Source organism: Podarcis raffonei, chromosome 17 (assembly GCF_027172205.1).
Source record: "Podarcis raffonei isolate rPodRaf1 chromosome 17, rPodRaf1.pri, whole genome shotgun sequence".
NCBI lineage: Eukaryota > Metazoa > Chordata > Lepidosauria > Squamata > Lacertidae > Podarcis > Podarcis raffonei.
In genome coordinates this window covers 2,293,796-2,315,942 of record NC_070618.1, presented here as the reverse complement: position 1 = coordinate 2,315,942, position 22,147 = coordinate 2,293,796, and the positions used below count along the sequence as shown (strand labels likewise).

General features: G+C 44.7%; 2 protein-coding genes across 4 annotated transcripts in view; one reads left to right on the top strand and one right to left on the bottom strand.

Annotated features, from left to right (window-relative positions):
• Window positions 1-22,147, top strand: part of SPAG17 (sperm associated antigen 17) — an 82,509-nt gene that overhangs the window by 56,729 nt on the left and 3,633 nt on the right. For all 3 annotated transcript variants that reach the window (XM_053372030.1, XM_053372029.1, XM_053372028.1), the window contains 15 exons: window positions 66-257; window positions 2,709-2,821; window positions 3,231-3,361; window positions 4,200-4,327; window positions 6,783-6,965; window positions 9,048-9,161; window positions 11,458-11,503; window positions 12,183-12,285; window positions 13,144-13,197; window positions 14,056-14,155; window positions 14,372-14,477; window positions 15,590-15,697; window positions 18,973-19,118; window positions 21,280-21,449; window positions 21,642-21,702. In XM_053372030.1, the coding sequence (XP_053228005.1) occupies window positions 66-257; window positions 2,709-2,821; window positions 3,231-3,361; window positions 4,200-4,327; window positions 6,783-6,965; window positions 9,048-9,161; window positions 11,458-11,503; window positions 12,183-12,285; window positions 13,144-13,197; window positions 14,056-14,155; window positions 14,372-14,477; window positions 15,590-15,697; window positions 18,973-19,118; window positions 21,280-21,449; window positions 21,642-21,702 (1,755 nt within the window). The remainder of the gene's footprint in view (window positions 1-65; window positions 258-2,708; window positions 2,822-3,230; window positions 3,362-4,199; window positions 4,328-6,782; window positions 6,966-9,047; window positions 9,162-11,457; window positions 11,504-12,182; window positions 12,286-13,143; window positions 13,198-14,055; window positions 14,156-14,371; window positions 14,478-15,589; window positions 15,698-18,972; window positions 19,119-21,279; window positions 21,450-21,641; window positions 21,703-22,147) is intronic.
• WDR3 (WD repeat domain 3) overlaps window positions 21,982-22,147 on the bottom strand; it is a 33,765-nt gene continuing 33,599 nt past the window's right edge. The window contains exon 27 of the mRNA XM_053372032.1: window positions 21,982-22,067. Within this exon, the coding sequence (XP_053228007.1) occupies window positions 22,023-22,067 (45 nt within the window). The 3' untranslated portion in view covers window positions 21,982-22,022. The remainder of the gene's footprint in view (window positions 22,068-22,147) is intronic.

Here is a 22,147-nt window from a genome sequence, read left to right as displayed (position 1 = left end):
CATGGCACTTACATTGATCAGTAAATTTATGGGTGGCTGAATCTCCTCCTTTATTATCGTGGTAGATACTGCCCATGAACAAAGGCTGCCTCTTCATCGATGAAAACTGTTGTGCAGTTTACTCTCCAGAGGCATTTGAAAAAAGTGGAAGTGATCTTGTATCCAATTTTGAGGATCAGCAGGCAGGGAAATACGTTATGAAACACAACTCCAGTATTGCCTGTGAGGTGACAGACCAGGCAGGAAACATTTTTAAGGTAAAATACTACAGTTTGTTCTGCAGTTCATTGTGTGGATTTGTTTTACAAGGTTTGCTTTTAAATTGGGTTGTAATTATTTAAAATATATATAGTCAATCATTCGGCTTTTAATTTATTAAGATAAATTTAAAGAGCCTTCAGCTAGTGTTCTTCCAGCTCCTCTTCTGACATGACTCTGAGAAGTTGAACATTGGAAGCACTTGCTTCTCTTTTCAACTAACTTTGCACTTTGCACTTTGTTCAAAGCCAGAAATACTGGTCAGTGTCAACTATGGTTTATGTTTGTGTGTTTGTTTTTAAACCAATCTGCTTTACTGGCATTTTAAAAAGTGCATTGTACACATGGATCAGAACACAACACAGTTAACGAAACATAGTTGGAGATACTTTAGGATAAAACCGTCCAAGCATCATGAGGTACAAAGATGGCTCTTAGGACCTACGGTGATGTCATTTTATGGCGTCACTCAAAAATCTTGCCACATTCTCCATAACGTCATTACTACAATTGTTGAGCAGCTGGCATGAACAGATTCCCTCTGTTAAAGAAGAAACGGGTGATAGCCAGAGGTAGAGTATCCTCTCCGTTAAGTGCAAGCTTACAATGGTATTTCCAGGAAGTGTTATTTTGGAAGTGAACACCTAGTTCAGGGGCCAGCAAACTTTTTCAGCAGGGGGCCAGTCCACTGTCCCTCAGACCTTGTGGGGGGCTGGACTATATTTTTTGCAGGGGATGAACGAATTCCTGTGCCCCACAAATAACTCAGAGATGCATTTTAAATAAAAGCACACATTCTACTCATGTAAAAACACCAGGCAGGCCCCACAAATAGCCCAGAGATGCAGTTTAAATAAAAGGACACATTCTACTCATGTAAAAACATGCTGATTCCCGGACCATCCTCAAGCCGGATTGAGAAGGCGATTGGGCAGATCCGGCCCCCGGGCCTTAGTTTGCCTACCCATGACCTAGGTATTTAAAGTTTTTAACCTGTTCCAACGGGTTTCCACTGACCTCCCACCTATGAGGCTTCCAAGATCTTGAGGAAACAAGCGCTTTAGATTTTGCGACCTGTGGTTTATGTATTTATGTATTTCTTCTAGATATGTGGGATTATATGCACGAGTAAAGAGAATATTTTTTTTATTTCTTACATTTTTGTTCCTTCTATCTCTTTGTTCTAGGAAAGCATTTGTGATAATCTTCCCCCACCTTTCCCAATGTTATCCTCACAATAATTCCTATTATGCTGCTAGTGACTAGTCTTAGGTTTACACAGGGGGCTTCGTGGTTGAACTGAGATTTGATGCCTTCATCTCTGTTGTCAAAAGCCAGCGTTGGCCATAACACTGACTTGGCCTATGGCAAGGAGCCACAGTGAAGTGGTTATGTGAGAAGGGTGGCATTAGAACAAGAGGGGAGTCCTCGTGGGGAGATGCTTGAATCATGTTGGTTTTGGTGCCACATGTAATGGAACACGCAACTCCAGGAACAGGCTCATCAGGAAGAAGTGTGTAGACATTTGGGAAAGGGACATTTGGGGAAGGAGAAGGTCTCCTGGGAATGCACCGCGAGGCCAGCTCTGCTCCCTCTCTGTTTGCATTTTATACCTCTTTTTTAGGGCTCCTGTATAAGCCATGCCAGTGGCGCTGTGGGTTAAACCACAGAGCCTAGGGCTTGCCGATCAGAAGGTCGGCGGTTCGAATCCCCATGATGGGATGAGCTCCTGTTGCTCGGTCCCAGCTCCTGCCCACCTAGCAGTTCAAAAGCACGTCAAAGTGCAAGTAGATAAATAGGTACTGCTCCAGCGGGAAAGTAAACGGCGTTTCCGTGCGCTGCTCTGGTTCGCCAGAAGCGGCTTAGTCATGCTGGCCACATGACCCGGAAGCTGTACGCCAGCTCCCTCGGCCAGTAAAGCGAGATGAGCACCACAACCCCAGAGTCAGCCACAACTGGACCTAATGGTCAGGGGTCCCTTTACCTTTTAATAAGCCAGATTATCTGGTGAAAGCGAGAGAAAGATGAGAATGATATCACTGCTTCAAATGAAGCAATTAGAGGCTTTAAAACAGAGTTGAGCAAAATGTTCATGAAAACATATGTTCAGCAGATGTCCCCCGCCTGCCTTTCTTTCTTTCTTGAAGACCATCCCAAAATATCACCCAAGGGGTGATGGGGGGGGCCTTAAAGCATTACGGAAGTGTTTGAAAAATGCCGTCATTGTCCTTCAACTTAGTCTTCTTTTCGTTAAATGATCCCATCCCTTTAAATTTAAATGGATGATTGTAACAGGTGAGGCTTCCAAGGAAGAGACGAGACTTGAATACAATGGAATAGGTAGTTCCTCCCTACAGATTCAGGTGGAAATATCCGCTGTATACATAATGCCAAAGATGTGAGTGCCCAGAACTATAGTTACAGCCAAGTGACTTTGCTTTTTATTGCAGGTCATGGCTGATGGCAGCACCTCTGAATTCATTGCTAATATTGATGCTGATGGAAAGGAATCAGAGATCACAGAAATTAAATTGCCAATCGTATATGGGGAACATGCACCCAGGTAGGAAATCAATAAATGTTGCCCATTATGTCGTTTATAGGGCCAGCTGCCATATTTTAACCAGTGCTTTTTTCTTTCTTTTTTTTGGTCTTTTGGATAAATGGCCTATTTACACATATATGCAACCCGAGCCAACGATTTTAACTATTGCTTGAAGTTTCCTTGGTCCTCTTTTATTTCTCACCACATTTGTTGTGCCATATCTGCCCCTCCTTCGTTGTTCTACATTGCGATGATGCAAGGTTTTTTAAAAGCAATGCATATGAAGTGACTGAGTCAATTTTGCATGGAGGGAAATTTATAGTAGCCCAGTTTGGACTTTTCATTCATTCTTCTGCTGTTCTGGTTTTGTTTGTTATATACTTTGCTTGAACTTGAACTGACCAGATGTGTGGGGTTGATGATTTAGATTCTTCATTGTGTATGCTGATGGCTCAGGGACTGAACTCCTCCGTACCAGGGATGCAGAGGCGTACCTGACCGATGCATATGGTGATCCAGTTACAGCAGTTATACAAGAGCCAATACAAGAATGCCCAGGTAGGAGCACAATCCTCCATTCAGATCAGACTTGTTTTGATGACGACGACGATGATGATAAATTTAATATTTATACCCTGCCTATCTGGCTGGGTTTCCCCAGCCACTCTGGGCAGTTCCCAACTGAATATTAAAAACATGATAAAACATCAAACATAAAAAGCTTCCCTTAACAGGATTGCTTTCAGATGTCTTCTAAAAGCCCAGATAGTTGTTTATTTCCTTGACATCTGATGACATCCACAGGGTGGGCGCCACTACCGAGAAGTCCCTCAACCTGGTTCCCTGTAACCTCACTTTTCACTAAGTACCTCCCATGTGACCAGTGTTAGCCAACCACATGAAAACTACTGGAGAACTCTCTAAAATTCAGTTACCAACCAATCAAATTTAACCACATAGTAACACACGCAAGCATTTACAATTTCAGTGAATTAAATTACTACTATACATAACAATTTCCCCGCGATCAGTTGGCTTTTTGGAGGGGGGGCACATCCTACCACACAATTTCATAAATTCAAAGAACAACATTCTGTTTCTGGGAAAGTCTACTTTCCCCAGGTGTATCATCTATTTGCTATTGTGAATGTGGCAAAGCAAAACTCTTCATCACAGCCGTTTCTTGCTATCTGGCGGGTTTTTTGTCTAGACTTACATCATTGTTATAATAATAATTTTATGATTTATACCCAGCCGATCTGGCTGGGTTTCCCCAGCTACTCTGGACAGCTTACAAATATCTAAAAACAAAATAAAATGACTACCTACCTGAATCTTTTCAGAGATAGAATGACTAGTGATTTTCTCTGGGTTTTCTATTTGTCTTTCAAACCAGGAATCCTAAGTATTACCGTACTTCGCCCTTTGAGTGAAGCGTCTCGATGGGTGATGAAGAGAGATTCATCCACTATCATCCCTTATAATCTCCAGTCAAGGGCCTGGGAAGATTTCCCTCCAGTTGAGGTATGCAGCGTTCAGAATTGCTTCCTTCAGTACTTGATTGTGATATGACAGCACTGATCTGGCAGGCCAATTTTTAAAAAAATGTTCATCTAAAGAATTCACAATGATTTATTGAGGGCAGGAGTGCCTGGACTGGGTCCACGTACAGTGGTACCTCGGGTTACAAACACTTCGGGTTACAGACTCCGCTAACCCAGAAGTAGTACCTCGGGTTAAGAACTTTATCTCAGGATGAGAAAAGAAATCGCATGGTGGAAGACCTTGTTCAGGCTCTGTGTCGCAGAACTTTTTTAAAAAAATGTGCAACTTGACATAAAACATTCCAGGAGGAAATTAGCCATTCCAAATTCAGGTTAGTTACATTTAGCTACTGAAGAGATAGGTAGCATATTACCAAAATAGTGCAATGCTTTGTTGTGTTGATAAAGAACATAGAAGCTTAGATAGTTAAAGTGGTACCTTGGGTTACATACACTTCAGGTTACAGACTCCGCTAACCCAGAAATAGTACCTCGGGTTAAGAACTTTGCTTCAGGATGAGAACGGAAATCGTGCTCCAGCGGTGTGGCAGCAGCAGGAGGCCCCATTAGCTAAAGTGGTGCTTCAGATTAAGAACAGTTTCAGGTTAAGAACATACTTCCAGAACGAATTAAGTTCGTAACCAGAGGTACCACTGTACTGTTTCTCCTCCTGTCATTGATGCAGCTGTCTGTCTGGCTAGACACAAAAGTCTATGCAAAAGTATCCGCTTCTACCAGCCAAGCAAATGACTAGGAGAGTGTGCTGGCGATGTCACTGTAACAGCTTTCCTCAGATTTCCAGCTGCTGTATGCTGTCCCTTATAATTTTGGCCTTTTAGTAGAGTTTTTGGACTTTGCTTCATTAAGGTAATTTCCCCAGCAATCCTTTGGGACGTGGGGAGAGAAGAAAAGAGATGTAGATTAATTAAAACGTTTGTGACCCAGAAAACATCCTCATTTTAGTATGTCGATTTAGGCATGTAAAAATCAGCTCCTGCTACATCTCTGAAGGATCTTCTGGGGGAAATCAGAATCTATTTCTAACTTCACTTTTAAGAACCTTCATAATGTTTCATCACGCTGCCTATAAAATCATTGACTTATTTAATGGGCTCATTATTTTATTACTTTGTTTATTTATTAAATTTCTATACTGACCATCAGTGCCAGATTTACGTATAAGCTAAACAAGCTATAGCTTAGGGCCTCACTCTCTTGGCGGCCCCCCAAAAAATTTAAAGGAAAAGAAACCTGGATGTACATTTCCAAAATATAAGATAAAAAAAATAAAAATAAAACCTACATATAGCAACAGTGTTTTATGTTGTGTAGGCTCCTATGATGTAAGTCATGCTAGCCTGCTCCCTAAAATATCACTGGTTTGCTCATTTCTATATATAGGGTGCTTACATTCTGCATGTGCAAATGGCTTTAGATACCTATTAGGTGCCTAAATTACCATATAGCATATAAGGACAGCTGGACATATAAAGGGCCTTATTACCTTCAGTTGCTTAGGACCTCATCAAACCTAAATCCAGCCCTGCTGACTATCATCTAAGGATCACAGGGCAGTTTACAATATAAAAACACAAACATGCATAACATGGTAACAGTAGATGGTTGAATTAACCAATGGGCTGAGGAGAGAGGAATGTTTTTGTCTGGTTCCTAAAGATATGTATCAAAGGTGCCTCCCTGGGGAGAGCATTTTCCAAATGGGGAACCACCACAGAAAAGGCCTGTTCTCGTGTTGCCATCCTCCAGACTCCTTGCGGGAGGCCTCAGTTGATGACCACAGAATCTGGGCTGCTTCATATGAGGAGAGGCATATGATTATAAATAGCAACATAATCCAAGGTTCAAAAGCAATAATCATTCAGGCTTTTATGTTTACTACCCTAATACATAGTTCGTATGATGATGATGCTAAATTAATGAAGAAGAAAAATAATTTATACCCCACCCATGTGGCTGGGTTTCCCCAGCCACTCTGGGCAGCTCCCAACAGAATATTAAACAGAATATCTGATGGGAGGGCATTCCACAGGTTGGGCGCCACTAACAAGAAGGCCCTCTGCCTGGTTCCCTGTAACTTGGCTTCTCGCAGTGAGGGAACTGCCAGAAGGCCCTCGGTGCTGGACCTCAGTGTCCGGGCAGAACGATGGGGGTGGAGATGCTCCTTTGGGTATACTGGGCCGAGGCCGTTTAGGGCTTTCAAGGTCAGCACCAACACTTTGAATTGTGCTCGGAAACATACTGGGAGCCAATGTAGATCTTTCAGGACAGGTGTTATATGATAGCAAGCTTTCTGATGCAACTGGCTGAAAGCAGATTTTCTGATAGGTTGATCCAGAAGATATTGCATAGAAGAAAGTCCCACTAAAATGCGTAACAAGTAAAATCCCGATTTTCTCTTTGTCGTTTGGATTCAGAGAAAGACTCCAGGCCCTCCGTTTGGAATGAATGCTTGGAAAGGCCTGTGCATAGAATTCAAGCAGTTAGCAGGTTCTCCTGCACCGATACAGAAATGTCCAAATGTTCTCCAAATCCGCCGGTTGATCCAGTATTCGCCAGTCACTGATGAGCTCAGGCAGAAATTGCAGCTTTCTGTGAAGGTAAGGCAAACCCTGTGGAAGATCTAATGAAGCAAACCCGCAGCTGATCTTTTAAGCTTTCAGTAGTACATCTAAAAAAACCTGAATGCTCAGAGAAGCTTGAATTAAAGGACTCACCCTTCCTTCTTTAAATGATGTCCAAGAAATTCCCAGAAGTTCTACTTAATGGGTTAGAACCAATGAGCAAGTCAATATCAGAAGGCAAATCAGGAATCAGAATTAAAGAACAAGTCAGGAGTCAGGACTGAAAATCCAGGCAGGATCAGATGGCAAACCAGGGGGCAGGCTTGATGAATGATCCAGAAGAAAAGAAAAGAACTAAGACTACAGTACTGCACCAGAGCTCAGGAAGACCTTGTTTAATCAAGGCTCATATGGAAAAGGAAGAAGAAGAAGAAGAAGAAGAAGAAGAAGAAGAAGAAGAGGAGGAGGAGTTTGGATTTGATGCCCCGCCTTTCACTCCCCTTCAGGAGTCTCAAAGCGGCTAACAATCTCCTTTCCCTTCCTCCCCCACAACAAACACTCTGTGAGGTGAGTGGGGCTGAGAGACTTCAAAGAAGTGTGACTGGCCCAAGGTCACCCAGCAGCTGCATGTGGAGGAGCGGAGACGCGAACCCGGTTCCCCAGATTACGTGACTACCGCTCTTAACCACTACACCACACTGGCTCCTTTATGTTCCTTTCCCCCAATGATCCAGTGGTCACTCTGAGTAGGCAATCAGAATTTTGCTTTTCCTTCTATTTTCCTTCATGAAATGTTTGGTGTATCAAATAAACACCAAAGGCTCAACACTGAGAAGGCTGTCACTTTCAGTTCGTTGGTTCAGCACACAGGTCAGCCATATATAGAAGCACATGTGAAACTGGTCATTTCACACCTTCCAAGGATCAAAGTGTGGAAGAACTTCCTGGCGTATGGGCCAGTGTGAAGATTCAGCCATTTAAATATGTCACTAGTGTTACAAGTTGTGATGATGATGATGATGAGGAGGAGGAGGAGGATGATGACTGTAATAGACTAATAAATATGTGGGTGGGAATGTGATTCTTTTTGTCCACCCTCACCCCCATTTTGCCCATCTTTTTGTCCATTTTGCTTTTCCTTCTATTTTCCTTCATGAAATGTTTGGTGTATGAAACAAACACCAATATATTTCATCATAATGTACTGCAGTTTGAAGGCTCATCTGGCCCAGTACAAAGTTATCATATTGCAAGCTGCCTTATATTACCAGGCTAGAGCAGTTGCCCATCTAGACCAGTTCTCTTTGAGCTGATTCTCAGTGGCTCTTGTGGGTCTTTTCAATCACTTGCTGCCATCAGGTTGCTGATCTAACGAGTTATGCTGGGGACTGAACCTGGAACCTTCTGCAGGTTTACCACTGAACCTGCCACAATCTCTTACGAAAGGAGAGAAGCATTTTGATATACGTAGGGAGCTCCGCAGTCAGATAGCTTTGAACCAGTCCCAGAAGCATTTTAGTCACATCAAATGTGCTTTGTCACTTTAAATTTATTTCAGATTTTTGAAGTTTCTTGTGTGCCGGGCAACACCAAACTGAAAAGAATCATACTCAAATGACTTTGTGTGAACGGATTGTTATGTGTGTTCCATACCAGTAACTGTCTCAGAACAGCTTTGAACAGAAATAGTGTGGAGTATGCAGGCAGCAGAAGCACCTCATTCTGTTTATCTGTATCTCTATAACTTACAAAATAGATTTTTTTCTGTCTCCCTCCCCTGGGGGATGCAAAATCTTTCCATATCAATGTAGAAGGAGCACACACATTTCCTGTGAAATTTTATTTCAGACAATATAGAAGTGTGAAGGAACTGGAAATTAAAGGTGCCCTGTTCTCTCAAAACACCGCCACACTTGAAGCGACTCTCAAAACCCACCATTTGGCTCACGTAGGTCTGATTTCTACACACACACAATAATGATTGTAATTTGACAAAAGTTTTAAAATGCACACACAGAACCAACTGTTAGTTTTCACTTTCACCACAGCTTACTCTAATGAACATTTTTTATAGAAAGTTTATTTTTCCTGTTTCTTCTCCACTGCCCTGGTTTTAAGGAGTACATTGAAAAAATCATGAAGGAAGAAGAAGAAATGGAAGAGATGTCTATTAAAGATCCACGAATGGAAGAAGAGAAGGAAAATGCTGCTGACCTTCTCAAGCTAGTTATGGTAAGGATTGCATCTTTCATTGTTCCCTTAAATTCCGGTTCCCTTAAACTCCCTTTATAAGGGAGAGTGACACTGCCTTCATTACAACAGTGGCTCCGTTCTGCATTTCCCCAAACCTTGGGGTCTGTTTTCTCCTTCCCTTACATTCTCCTGTTTCTTCCCCTTTGTAGTGACCCATTGTTAACCATTACCGGTACTTCTGAACCAGAAAATTCTGGGTTTGCACTTCCTTCACTTCATTGTCTCGTAACAGGAACATTTTCTCTGCCCAGTTCCACTCTGTTCACAGCTGCAGCTGGAATCAGAAACGTAAATGGAACTTCTTTGAACTCTTTTCTTTCATAGCAAGGCACAGAAATAAAATACAGAAACAGAAGAGTGGGTGTTGAGTAAATGGCGGAGTGGTCAAAATGAGATTCTGTTCCTGACAGCCATTGCAAGTAACAGGTGACACTATCTAAGTGTGCCTTAGCAAAAGCAGCTTTTGATTCCCTGCTCCCTCACCAGGAAATGGCTCCAAAGTAGGAGGTGATGCTTGCCGAACTCAAGGCATAAATTCATGGTAACATCTGATTGCTGGTTGGAGAAATAAAAAATTAAAAAGCATGGTTAAAGAGCAGAGGAACTGAAGAAAAGAGCTGTAAAAACTAAGCTGCAAAGGTGCATGGCTGTTTCTTTGTGGGGATGGAATGGAAGAGTAGGTGTTTGATGACAGGTGCCAGAGATTGCTTTCCATGCCCTCACTCTTGCAGCCGACAAAAGGAAAGGGAACTGAAGATGATGGGAAACATTAACAGCAGTTGGGCACTGCAAAGGCATCCGTACTTTTCGGTGTATAACACGAGATTGTTTTATTAGAAAATAATGTAAAAAAAGGGACGCGGGTGGCACTGTGGGTTAAACCACAGAGCCTAGGACTTGCCAATCAGAAGGTTGGCGGTTTGAATCCCTGCGATGGGCTGAGCTTCCGTTGCTCGGTCCCTGCTCCTGCCAACCTAGCAGTTCAAAAGCACGTCAAAGTGCAAGTAGATAAATAGGTACCACTCCGGTGGGAAGGTAAACGGCGCTTCCGTGCGCTGCTCTGGTTCGCCAGAAGCGGCTTAGTCATGCTGGCCACATGACCCAGAAGCTATACGCCGGCTCCCTCGGCCAAGAAAGCAAGATGAGTGCTGCAACCTGAGTTGGTCACGACTGGACCTAATGGTCAGGGGTCCCTTTACCTTTAATGTAAAAAAAGTGGGGTTGTCTTATACATGGGCAGTTAATAGGTGGGGCAGGGGAGCGGTTGCTGCCACGAGCAGGAGATTGTTATCTGCAGAAGGGCAATCGATTTGTGGCTGAAGCAAGGGCTGCTGCCGATTGGCTGCTGTTGCAGCTGTTGTGCTGGCGAATGGCGGTGAGCGGGCAGACAATTGGTGGCTTTGTTGACGTGCGTGATTGCCATCGTTGGTCTGGCGGGTGAGGGTTTTTTTAGCTCAACAACTCTGGAACCCCCCCCCATTTTCTTAAATTTGAATCCCCCAAAATAAGGGGCGTGTAATACACAGGGGTGTGTTATACACGGGAAAATGCGGTAACTGTTGTAGAGAGACAGCTAAGGAACAGAAGTGGACAGGGTAGAAGGAGGGCAGAGTATGATGCAAACATCTTTTCTGCATCACCAGCAGCTGGGCTAAATGTCTCTATTAGATCCAGCTGGCTTGGTGCCACTGTCATTCAAATTCTACACAATATTGATCCAGAGCAGATTACAATGTCTGGTTAGCAGAGTGACAGCATAAGCGTTGCAGGATTCCCCAAAAATAGACCAGAGGCAATTGTATTTCATCCAGCAGAGCTTTACTGCTACTGAAGGCAGATGAGCATTATGCTCACACATCCAGTACATTCAGGATTGGCACAGTCTATAAGAAATCCAGTTGCAGCAGACTTAATTTAAACTTACAATAACTTGTAATAAGCCTAAACCTTGCTTGCAAGCAAGAAAAAAGTAAAAAGGACAGAAGCCATAATTATATGAATCCATATAATGGGTCTGTGTGCTGTTTAATTTTTAGACTGCAGAAGAGCAATGTGCTGCAGTGGAAATCTTCCTCATATTTCTATCCTGGTCTCTCAAAATAATCATCTTCTTCCAGACACACATATTGACAGCAGGAATGGCACACACCACTGTATCGCCAATGCCTTTGGTGGCTTTAAGCCCCATAATAGCTGTTTGTTAAATATTTGGTGTGGCTGAAATGCCCTGGAAAATTTAGAACTACACGACTCAAGCAATGTTTTTTCATTGCAGTCTTTCCCTAACCTTGAAGAACCTTCAGAAGATCTAGGCAGCAGAGGTAAGAGTGAGAAAACGTGCTTTGCTCTTTTAAAATCACTAGTGAGTCTTGTGTGCAATATTTCTCTGCATCTGCCAGAAATATTCTGTGTTAGCTTTTTATTTTTATAATTACATTTTGGGACAAGTAGGGAAATCCTGTTGCTGGTGCTTAAGTAATATCTGTTAAAGAACCGCTGGGGAGGAGAATTGCCAGTGATAATGGTTGGTGGATGTGAAGCTTCTCTTCCACCAACCCTTTCCTCCCTCCTTCTTATAGACCATGCGTGGAGAGGTGCCACCATTTTAAAGGTCTCTCATTTATAATTCTCATTAAAAAGTGGTTCTGCAGCTCACAATCAGAAAAATAAGTTCTCGTGCCACAAAGCTCTTTGGTGTTCTTGCTGCAAAAGATTAATAGTTACCCCTCTGGAAATTTCTTAACTTTGAAAACGAAAACACAGGGGAAGTAATTAATTCGCAGATATCTATTGACGGCTGAAATATGCATGTACGTAAATTGTGCTCTATGATATACATAAAAATGCATATATAGTATATTTCTGCATTGGTGGATAATGAAGCAGAAGAAAGACCTGTATAAAATCAGGTGATAGCAGCAGAACAGAAGACCAAAAAAATGTGAATGTCAGAACAGATTGAGACATGTTGGTACATCGCTTTCTCTTGTGGCTTTACAGCTCATATTGCTGAAATATATGAGCAGGCAGTGGCTTCACACTCACACCATCCATCAAGGGAGTCGCTTGCAAAGAAAACAGAAGAATATTGGCAGAGGTTCCGGTAAGAGTTCAGCATAATAAGATGTTGTCATAAATGCACAGCCATGACTTATTCATTACCTGTAAGGTGTGTGTTGTTGTAATTAGCCTGATCTGGACCGCTAGACAATTATGCTGACATACCGTATTTTTCGCCCTATAGGACGCACTTTTCCCCCTCCAAAAATGAAGGGGAAATGTGTGTGCGTCCTATGGGGCGAATGCAGGCTTTCGCTGAAGCCCGGAGAGCGAGAGGGGTCGGTGCGCACCGACCCCTCTCGCTCTCCAGGCTTCGCAGACCTCTCTGCAATCAGGACCGCTCCCGCTGCTTGTGGAGAGTTGCCTGCACGCCAAAGCCTGCGCGCGCTGAGATCAGCGCGTCCAGGCTTCGCGGACCTCTCCGCAAGCAGCGGGAGCCAGTGCTGGGCTCCCACGGCTTGCAGAGAGCTGCCTGTTTGGGGGCTGGGGTCGGGGGAAGCTCGGGCCTCCCCCGCCCCAGCCCCGCGCCTGGGGGAAAAATTTTTTCCCCCTTTATTTCCCCCCCAAAAAACTAGGTGCGCCTTATGGGACGGTGCGTCCTATAGGGCGAAAAATACGGTAGCTTGTCGCAGATTCCGTCGTCTTCTCTAGCTAGGCCCTAAATCACAAGCTCTGATGATGTGTGTTTTACGTTCAAGTAAAAAAGTGCTCCTGAGGCTATTGGGAGTGAATTATTTACTCACAGGCATTATTACAAGCCAGTTGCCAGTTGCAGGAATCTTTACAAGTGAAGGTAAAGTTGTCAAAAGATTTCATATATTGTATTAGTTCTTTGCATAAGATGTCAGTGTCATATTTCAAAAATAATATTTGGTCAACTTCTTCATTTCTTCTCATACAGCCAGGAAGAGGCACAGGATGTATCTTTCTGGCAGGTCAAGCTTGCGCAGACCAGGTAACAGTGCTGCTAGTTTAAGGGTAGGATTCAGAAGTTCCGAAGTGGAAGCTGGGGTGGGGTGCAGGGGGAGAAAGAATGGGGTTGCCTTGCGGGAAAGGGCTAAGGAATAAACCCTACATAAATCTGACAAGTCCCTAAGGTGGTTGGATGGAACCTTGTATGCCTCCTTCCAGCAACTCCTGCAGCCACGCTGGTCCCAAATGTACCGTATTGACCTGAATATAAGCCACACTCCCCCCCCCCATTCTGACCATGAAAAGTTAAAGTGTGGCTTATATTCATGACCTTACGGTATGCAGCCAGGAGCGGGGGGGTGGGGGGGACAGCACCGGGAGCGTAGTTTTCCCCCAAGGAAGGAAGGAAGAAAGCGAGGAAGGGGAAAGGCCGCTGGCATGCAGCCAGGAGCAGCAAGCAAGGGAGTGGCTAACATTCAGGCATTTTTTCTTTTCCCTCCTTCTATTTTAAAGCTGCGTCTTATATTCAGGTGCAGCTTATATTTGGGCCAATATGGTATTGCTCTGTTTTCCTTTGAACCACATGCGTGAGGCCAAGAGTGGGGTCTTCTTGTCTGGGCAGCCCAGGATCTCCAGACACACTGCCCAGGCTTGCACCCCGGGGAGGTCACTTTGGTGCTGCTAATGCAGCCGTTTGACTTCACCCTGGAGGTGTACTCCATTTTCTCTCGACAAAGAAAGAAAGGAGGGGTGGTTTTTCTCCTGTCCTGGTGGGGCAAATTTGTCCAGTTTTTCACTTTTTAACATTCTATACTTAACTATGGGCAATCCATAATTCCTGGTTATAAAACAGAGTAAAATCATGATAGTGTTGTGGATTTCTTCTTTTTCTTCCAATTAGGCAGGAAATTGAGGATGGAAAGGAATGTCTTATGAAGATAAGGAACAAAGTCATCCCCCCCTATTTCAGTTCAGAATTTGGCATGGAATTTCTGAAAAAGGTAATTGGGATGTGAAAGTTTAGCAGAGTTGGGCTAATACAAACACCTCATTTACACTGTGCTGGGCTACTGACAACCTGCTCCTAATAATTTTGCCCTTCTCACTGCTCAGACTTACAGAATTGTGTGTACGGCACTGGTGGACATAAATTTGTTACTCGTATTTTGACTGTTTTTGTTAGAAAGTTAATTTCCTCCTCTGTTTTTTCTTTAAAGCTTCCTGATGTTGAAAGTCTTTCGAAAAAGCTCCCTCCATTCTCAAAGAAAGGAAAGAAGGGACCAGTGCTGGATACAATTACAGAATCGGGTGAAACCAATCTAGGTAACGCTGCAACACTAAATGACCCTCTCTTGAATTTGTGAGTGCTGGGTCCCCATTTGCCCTTACATCCTCCATAGCTGGACATGGTGGCAGTGTCTGCAAGTTGCACAGCATTTTCTCATGCTCCTTGTGTGCTGGTATAGAGCACAACAGGGCACATACCGTATTTTTCCCTCCATAAGGCACACCTAGTTTTTAGAGGGGGAAATCAAGAAAAAAAATCTTCTGCCTGTGTGCTTCTCCCAGAGCTTCTGGGGCTGCTAGGAGAAGCCCATCCCGCTCGCTGTCTTGGCTTCCTCTATAGCCACGCACAACCTCTCCAGCCAGGAGAGGCTGCGTGCGGCTATGACAATACCCCCACCTCCCGCAAAAGCCCACAGGAGCGGCGCACCCTTTAAGGAGCGTGCGGCTCCTGCGGGCTTTTCTACGAGGAGGGAGAAGGGACTGACTGGCCGTGTCAGTCCCTTCTCCCTCCTGGGGAAAAGCCTGCAAGAGCCACGTGGAGCTTGTGTGTGGCTCTTGGGGGCTTTTCCTGCCTCCCCCCCCCCCCCGCATTCGCTCCCTAAGATGCACACACATTTCCCCTTACTTTTTAGGAGGGAAAAGTGCGTCTTACGGAGCGAAAAATACGGTAAGTAGCATCACATAAAGAGGCCAGTTCCTTCCCCCACCCGCCCCCTCCAGGACAGCTTCACACATTTGGCCTGGATAGCTCAGATGGTTGGAGCGTGGTACTGATAACACCAAGGCTGCAGGTTCGATTCCCATATGGGGCAGCTTCACATTCTTGCATTGCTGCATATTCCTGCATTGCAGGCGGTTGTACTAGATCAGAGTTTTCCAACGCGTGTGCCGTAACACGTTAGTGTGTCGGCTGCAGTATGTAGGTGTGTCATGCGAACGTTCTAAGGGATTAGTTTAACCTCTGATTTGCTAGTAAAATTGAATTACAGTCGTATCTTGGATCCCAAACGCTCTGGAACTCAGACTTTTTGGCTCCCAAACACCTCAACCCCCCCCCCCCGGGGGGGGCGGATTGCCCTAAGTTTGTAGTATTGTTAGTTTGTCAATGTAACTATTAGGTTGTCAATGTCGCTATTATATTTCTCTAGGAATGCTGGAGCTGTCAGACAGAAGCAAGACTTCGGGTGTTACGCTCACTAATTCATCAGGTTATTCTGTAATCTGTGCTGAAGTTTACCCAGAGTTCTCCACAACAGGTAAAGTATTTCAGCAGGTCACTTGGAAAAGGAAGTCATAAATTAGACGTGGCAACAAATAAAAGTTTTGTCAGCAGTTGAGAACTAGCAGGCTTGCATGCTGGCACAGTCATAGATGAGCAGGCCTTTGTGATATTTGACTACCCCTAGGGAGGAACCAAAGGGACGCGGGTGGCGCTGTGGGTTTTGAACCTAGCAGTTCAAAAGCACATCAAAGTGCAAGTAGATAAATAGGTACCGCTCTGGCGGGAAGGTAAACGGCGTTTCCGTGCGCTGCTCTGGTTCGCCAGAAGCGGCTTAGTCATGCTGGTCACATGACCCAGAAGCTGTCCGCCGGCTCCCTCAGCCAGTAAAGCGAGATGAGCGCCGCAACCCCAGAGTCGGCCACGACTGGACCTAATGGTCAGGGGTCCCTTTACCTTAGGGAGGAGCCAAAGTTGAAAACTAGAGACAGCACTTAGTGCTAGTTTCCTTTGGATGGTAAAGCACTGCAGACTTGACGTGCCTTCATAATATGTACTCAATTTACTAATAGAAACATATCTCATTATTTACTTAATTTATTTCTAACTTACTCTTCCCAAAGGAACCCAGGGCTGTCAAACAAACAAACATTTAAAACAATCATCTCACAGTTAATTTCAAGGGTGCCAAGAATATTGCATTTGAGCTATGAAATACCTGGTTGAGCAGGAACATCTTTAAATTCCTCCAGAATGTTAATTATGAGGGAGGGAGACACGCCTCACATAATCATAATTATAATCATAATTTTATTATTTGTACTCTGCCCCTCAAACATTAAAACCTTCCCTATTCAGGGCTGCCTACATTCAGGGAGGGCATTCCATACAGAGGGAACTGCTACCAAGAATCTGTCTCTGAAACTTTTCTGAGACCCTCTGAAGTGTTCTATATTTCTGAGATTAAAAACAGCACAAATTTCTGAAACTAGGCCTTGAAGCACAAAAGTGTGTACAACACTTCACAGGGTGATAGATGCCCAATTTTGGTACCTACAGTTAGTTTACCTTTTACAAATATAACCTTTAAGTCTAAACGTATTGTTGTTTGCCCACAGTCCTTAAATTGCAAAAGCTTGTTGGTATCATAGAATGGATAGTTCAGAAAAAGTATCAAAAGAGAAACTTGAAGAAGCCGATTTGTGGAGTCAATGTTTACAGGCTAGCAGCGTTGCTCTTAAGAAAGGACATAACTGCGGCATAGGATTGCACTGGAAGAGAGCTATAAAAATGCCAAGTATTCTTACTAGTAGCATGTTGTTTCAAGGATATTTCTTCCAAAATAAAAAAAACAGTCATGCCTTCTGCAATTAGGACTGCTACTACTTTTGGATCAAGGGTTTTCTTTCTATGTTTTATTGATTTGCTTAGGGGTTTTTTTTAAAAAAAATGTATTCCAGTTTCAGGAAAAAATAGAACATTCCTGAATTTTCAAAGCACATTTCATCTTTGAAAGATGATGGGATGAAAAAGAATATGAGAAAAATGTAGGGAAGTGAGACAACCTTAAGTAGCTAATAATAAGGTGGGGGTGAAACTTAAGTTACTCTGAGCTAAAACAAATAAAAAGAGCCGCAAGCAGCCCAAGATAGCTAATCCACTTTTAACGTCCAGGTAAATATTACAGCAAGCAGATCAGCATGCTTAAACCTATGTCTGTTCCAATCACATGGAAAAGAGATGGAAGTTTGGTTTAAGGAGTGTAGGGATGGCGGGATGATACACTGTCGCTCCCATCCACATCTTACCTTCCCTGAGTTTATCCCCTTAGAGTCTTAGACACTTTGTCCTTAGGTACCAAAAGTAAGACTGGCTTGCAGAAATGTAAGCAGTTGCTGCACAAGAGCAACAGGCTCCCCTAATCCACGTTTCCCCTTTTGTTCTACAAATTTGGCCCCATGTACCTATCCTTTTAAGGGACGTGGGTGGCGCTGTGGGTTAAGCCACAGAGCCTAGGACTTGCCGATCAGAAGGTTGGCGGTTCGAATCCCCACGATGGGGTGAGCTCCCATTGCTCGGCCCCTGCTCCTGCCAACCTAGCAGTTCGACAGCACATCAAAAGTGCAAGTAGATAAATAGGTACCGCTCTGGCGGGAAGGTAAACGGCGTTTCCGTGCGCTGCTCTGGTTCGCCAGAAGCAGTTTAGTCATGCTGGCCACATGACCCGGAAGCTGTAAGGAGAATGGGTGTAACTCAGGAGGGGGCAGGGAGGCAGGGAGAAACCCTTTTGAAAAAAAGGGTTATTAGTGTGCAACTATTTAACTAACAAGGGTCGCGGGTGGCGCTGTGGGTTAAACCACAGAGCCTAGAACTTGCCGATCAGAAGGTTGGCGGTTCAAATCCCCGTGACAGGGTGAGCTCCGGTTGCTCGGTCCCAGCTCCTGCCAACCTAGCAGTTCAAAAGCACGGCAAAGTGCAAGTAGATAAATTGGTACCGCTCCGGCGGGAACGTAAATGGCGTTTCCATGCGCTGCTCTGGTTCACCAGAAGCGGCTTAGTCATGCTGGCCACATGACCCGGAAGCTGTACACCGGCTCCCTTGGCCAATAAAGCGAGATGAGCGCCGCAACTCCAGAGTCAGCCACGACTGGACCTAATGGTCAGGGGTCCCTTTACCTTTTACCTATCCTTTCCTTTGTTTGTGATTGTGTCTTTTTTTATTCATGGTCAGGCCACACCTTGGTTTAAACAAATGGGTCTGCTGATACAGTGGTGCCCCGCAAGACGAACACCTCGCAAGACGGAAAACCCACTAGACGAAAGGGTTTTCTGTTTTGGAGGCGCTTCGCAAAACGAATTTCCCTATGGGGTTGCTTCGCAAGACGAAAAAATCTTGCGTCCCCCCGCGGGGTTTTTTCGCTTTTTTCGCCCTTTTCCTAAGCCGCTAAGCCGCTTATCAGCTGTTCCGCTGATAAGCCGCTTGACAGCTGTAGCGCTAATCCGTTAAGCTGTCAATGGGCTTGCTTTGCAAGACGAAAAAACCGCTAGACGAAGAGAATCGCGGAACGGATTCTTTTCGTCTAGCGAGGCACCACTGTATACCACATCTAGTTTGGCCCCGAAATAAACCACGTCAGATAGGGGACACCTCCCAGAAAGGCTTGTTGGGATTTGAGCAGGTGTTTGGATGCATGCCGCGCATGCATTTCAGAAAAGAAAAACGTTTAGCTCTCAATTAATTGCGCAAGAACTGTAGACCTGGACTCGTGCAAAGTCTGCTGTCAGCCTTGGAACTCTCTTCATTTTCAACAGAAATGGCTGAGAGTAGATTGGAAATTGTCTTTGAGCCAAAACTCCAGTCTCTTCTGGTGGATGCAGCAGGATCCCCAAGGAAAGAGAAGGTGAAATTGCCTGTGTCCATACAGAGAGACAAGACACACTCTGTACCCAGGCGAAAGGTAAGAAAGTTGATCTTCCACTGTTCCACCATTTCTACCCTTACCATGAATACAAATGGTAGAAGTATAACTTCTTTCTTAAAACACTTTTTTTCTTAAGATGCACCATCTGCTATTATACTGATGTAATAGTGCTTAGAAACCTGCACAATCCATTTAATCTAAGGCAACGGTGGGACAAAATGAAAGTGGCTCTATTGCGCTACATTTAGCATCTTAAAAAATGATGGTTTGCCTCCAGCCTTGCGTTGGCCATCAAGAAATACCAGAGCCAATCAGAAGCAGAGGGAGGCCGGACAGTTCAATGGCAGCTCAAGCGTTTTGATCTCTGCTATCTCTGTCTCCGTGAGATGCGGGTGGCGCTGTGGGTAAATCCTCAGCGCCTAGGGCTTGCCGATTGTTATGTACTGAGTTGAATAGGATCCAAACTGCAGCAGTCTGATTGGTCCTAGAACAATAGGATCCAAAAGGCAGCAGTCTGATTGGTCTTAGAACAATAGGATTCAGAATGCAGCAGTCTGATTGGTCCTAGAACAATGCAGCAGTATGATTGGTTGGCAGGAACCACCCAATCATGCTCCAGATAGAAGTGAATCCACAACCTGATTGGCTTACAGTAGAATTCCGGAATTAGCCAATCATGTGCAGCCCATTGTGTAAATAATGTATATAAAGCAGATACTTTGAGGGGACATTCATTCATTCCTCCTCACCACTATGAGCTGAATAAAGAGCATGAAATCACTTTGCAACTCTGAGTATATTTCACCGATCGTATGGTCGGCAGTTCGAATCCCCACGGTGGGGTGAGCTCCCGTCTTCAGTCCCAGCTCCTGCCCACCTAGCAGTTTGAAAGCACCCTTAAGTGCAAGTAGATAAATAGATACCGCTTTATAGCGGGAAGGTAAACGGCGTTTCCGTGTGCTGCGCTGGTGCTGGCTCGCCAGAGCAGCTTCGTCACGCTGGCCACGTGACCCGGAAGTGCCTCCGGACAGCGCTGGCCCCCGGCCTCTAGAGTGAGATGAGCGCGCAACCCTAGAGTCGGACACGACTGGCCCCTACGGGCAGGGGTACCTTTACCTTTTTATCTCTATCTCCAATTAAAAGAACTTGGGTAGTTGGGTTGGGAAAGACTTCTCTCTGCAAGAGATGTCGGAAAGCTATTGACAACTCTAGGCTGGAAGGATAATTGCCTGGCTCAGTATAAGGTGCATCCTGTCTTCATAGATGGTCACTCTGTGTGAGTGGTTGATGGGAATTTGTTGTAGCCTCTAGGTCCCCACTCACCGCAAAACTGAAGAGCTGATTTTGCACGAGTTTCCCCGTGCTGAAGTCAATACGATTGGACTTTTTCCTTTGCATCTGTATGTGATGACGAATCAGCCTTATGAACGGTTCCGTGCATTTCCACATGGCAGGCCATCAGCTCTAGGTCAGCCACTGTACATCTGCTTAAACATTCAACTTGCGTTATTTCTACCCATCAGAAACTGCCATATTGCTTGGAATATAATGTTAGGGACTAGGGCTGGCCCCAGGGGAGGCTGGCAGCAGAGCTGATGGGAGCAGAGCTGGCCTTGGCTCTGTTCCATGGGTGAAGGCCACCATATTTCTTGCAAACCTCCTAGAGGGCTTAGTACAGTTGAGCAGTTTACACGTTTTGTTGACTAAATAAATACTGGGTTCTCCAAGAGGCAATACGCAACATCAGGCATCATATATTGGGAAAATCCAAGATGGTGGCCATTGCCCAGAGACCCAAACCAATTGCCAGCATAGCTTCTATAATCAGTTCTGCTGCCCACCACCACTGGTTAATATCTCACCCTATTCTTTCCACAGAAGTAATTAACTTGCAGGAGCAAAGCATCTGTGCCCTGTGGAGATTCTGGGGAGGTAACAGTGCTAGGCAGGGGCCCAGGTAGGCACTGGGCAGAGTACCACTGGCAGCGCTGTCAGGTGCCCATCAGTGTCTGACGCTGGTTGTGTTAGGCATCTGAGTTAGGGGTTCTGGGCACAGAGCTCCAGTCTACTGCGAAGCGTACGAGTTCACTGCTGCGAATGGAGGATTGCTTGATAATGGGTCGTTTTTCTCATGCCACTTTGCCTTCAAATTAGGAGTATGTTTGGCCTCCCTAATCCGTGCTTCTCATTCCTGCAGGGTGAAGATCCCGTTTCTGGCAAAGTTCACACATGCTCTGCTACAGCAGCTTCGCAGCAAATGTCAGGCTTTCTTCTCATCCCACCTAAGGTGTCATTTGGGGTTCTCAAGGAGGGCTGCACTTACAAAACCATAGTAGTCCTGAAGAACATCGGGATGAATTTCTGCAGGTTGGCGTATTTATTTATTTGAAGCACCATATTTGTTTCCTTGTTTGGCAAGACTGCCACAAAACGATAAAGGGGTGCAGAGAAATCTTGGCAATCATGAAAAAAGCAAAAGATTCTACGTTTCTGCTATTTTCTTACTTCCTGATCCTGTCAGTCCCAACCAGCTAGCTATCTCACTTTGTTTCTTGGCAGGTTTCGGGTGAAACAACCACCACCCCGTACTGGATTGCGAGTGTGCTACACCCCAGGGCCTGTAAGTTAGGGGGTGTTTGGCTTGATTGTCGTGTTTTTTCCATGTCCTGGGGTCCTCAATGTTTCAAGAAGTTGCTTAGGAGGGAGGAGTTTCCAATATTGCAGTGGCAGCAGCTTTCTGAAAAAGGCATTCAAAGCTGTGAAACACTACCTGAATCTCAGTTTCAGCTCTCCTAATCCTGACAAATCTCAATTTATCACGAGGCAGGCACACATGGTCATCCCCCAAAATGCATTCTCCAGTTGCTTTTCCCTCCTTGCCTAGGAAGAGGAGCTCTTTCAGCTCTCTTGCTTAAGATTTTTCTGAACACCTGCCTGCTTTTACTTCCCCGCTCTTCTAAATCTGCAGCTCTTTATTTTCCTTCTCTGTTAAAAAGAAAAAGGGAATTTTATTTTCTGATGCTTCGCCACCACCACCCACCCCAGCGACAATGAAAAAAAAGGCC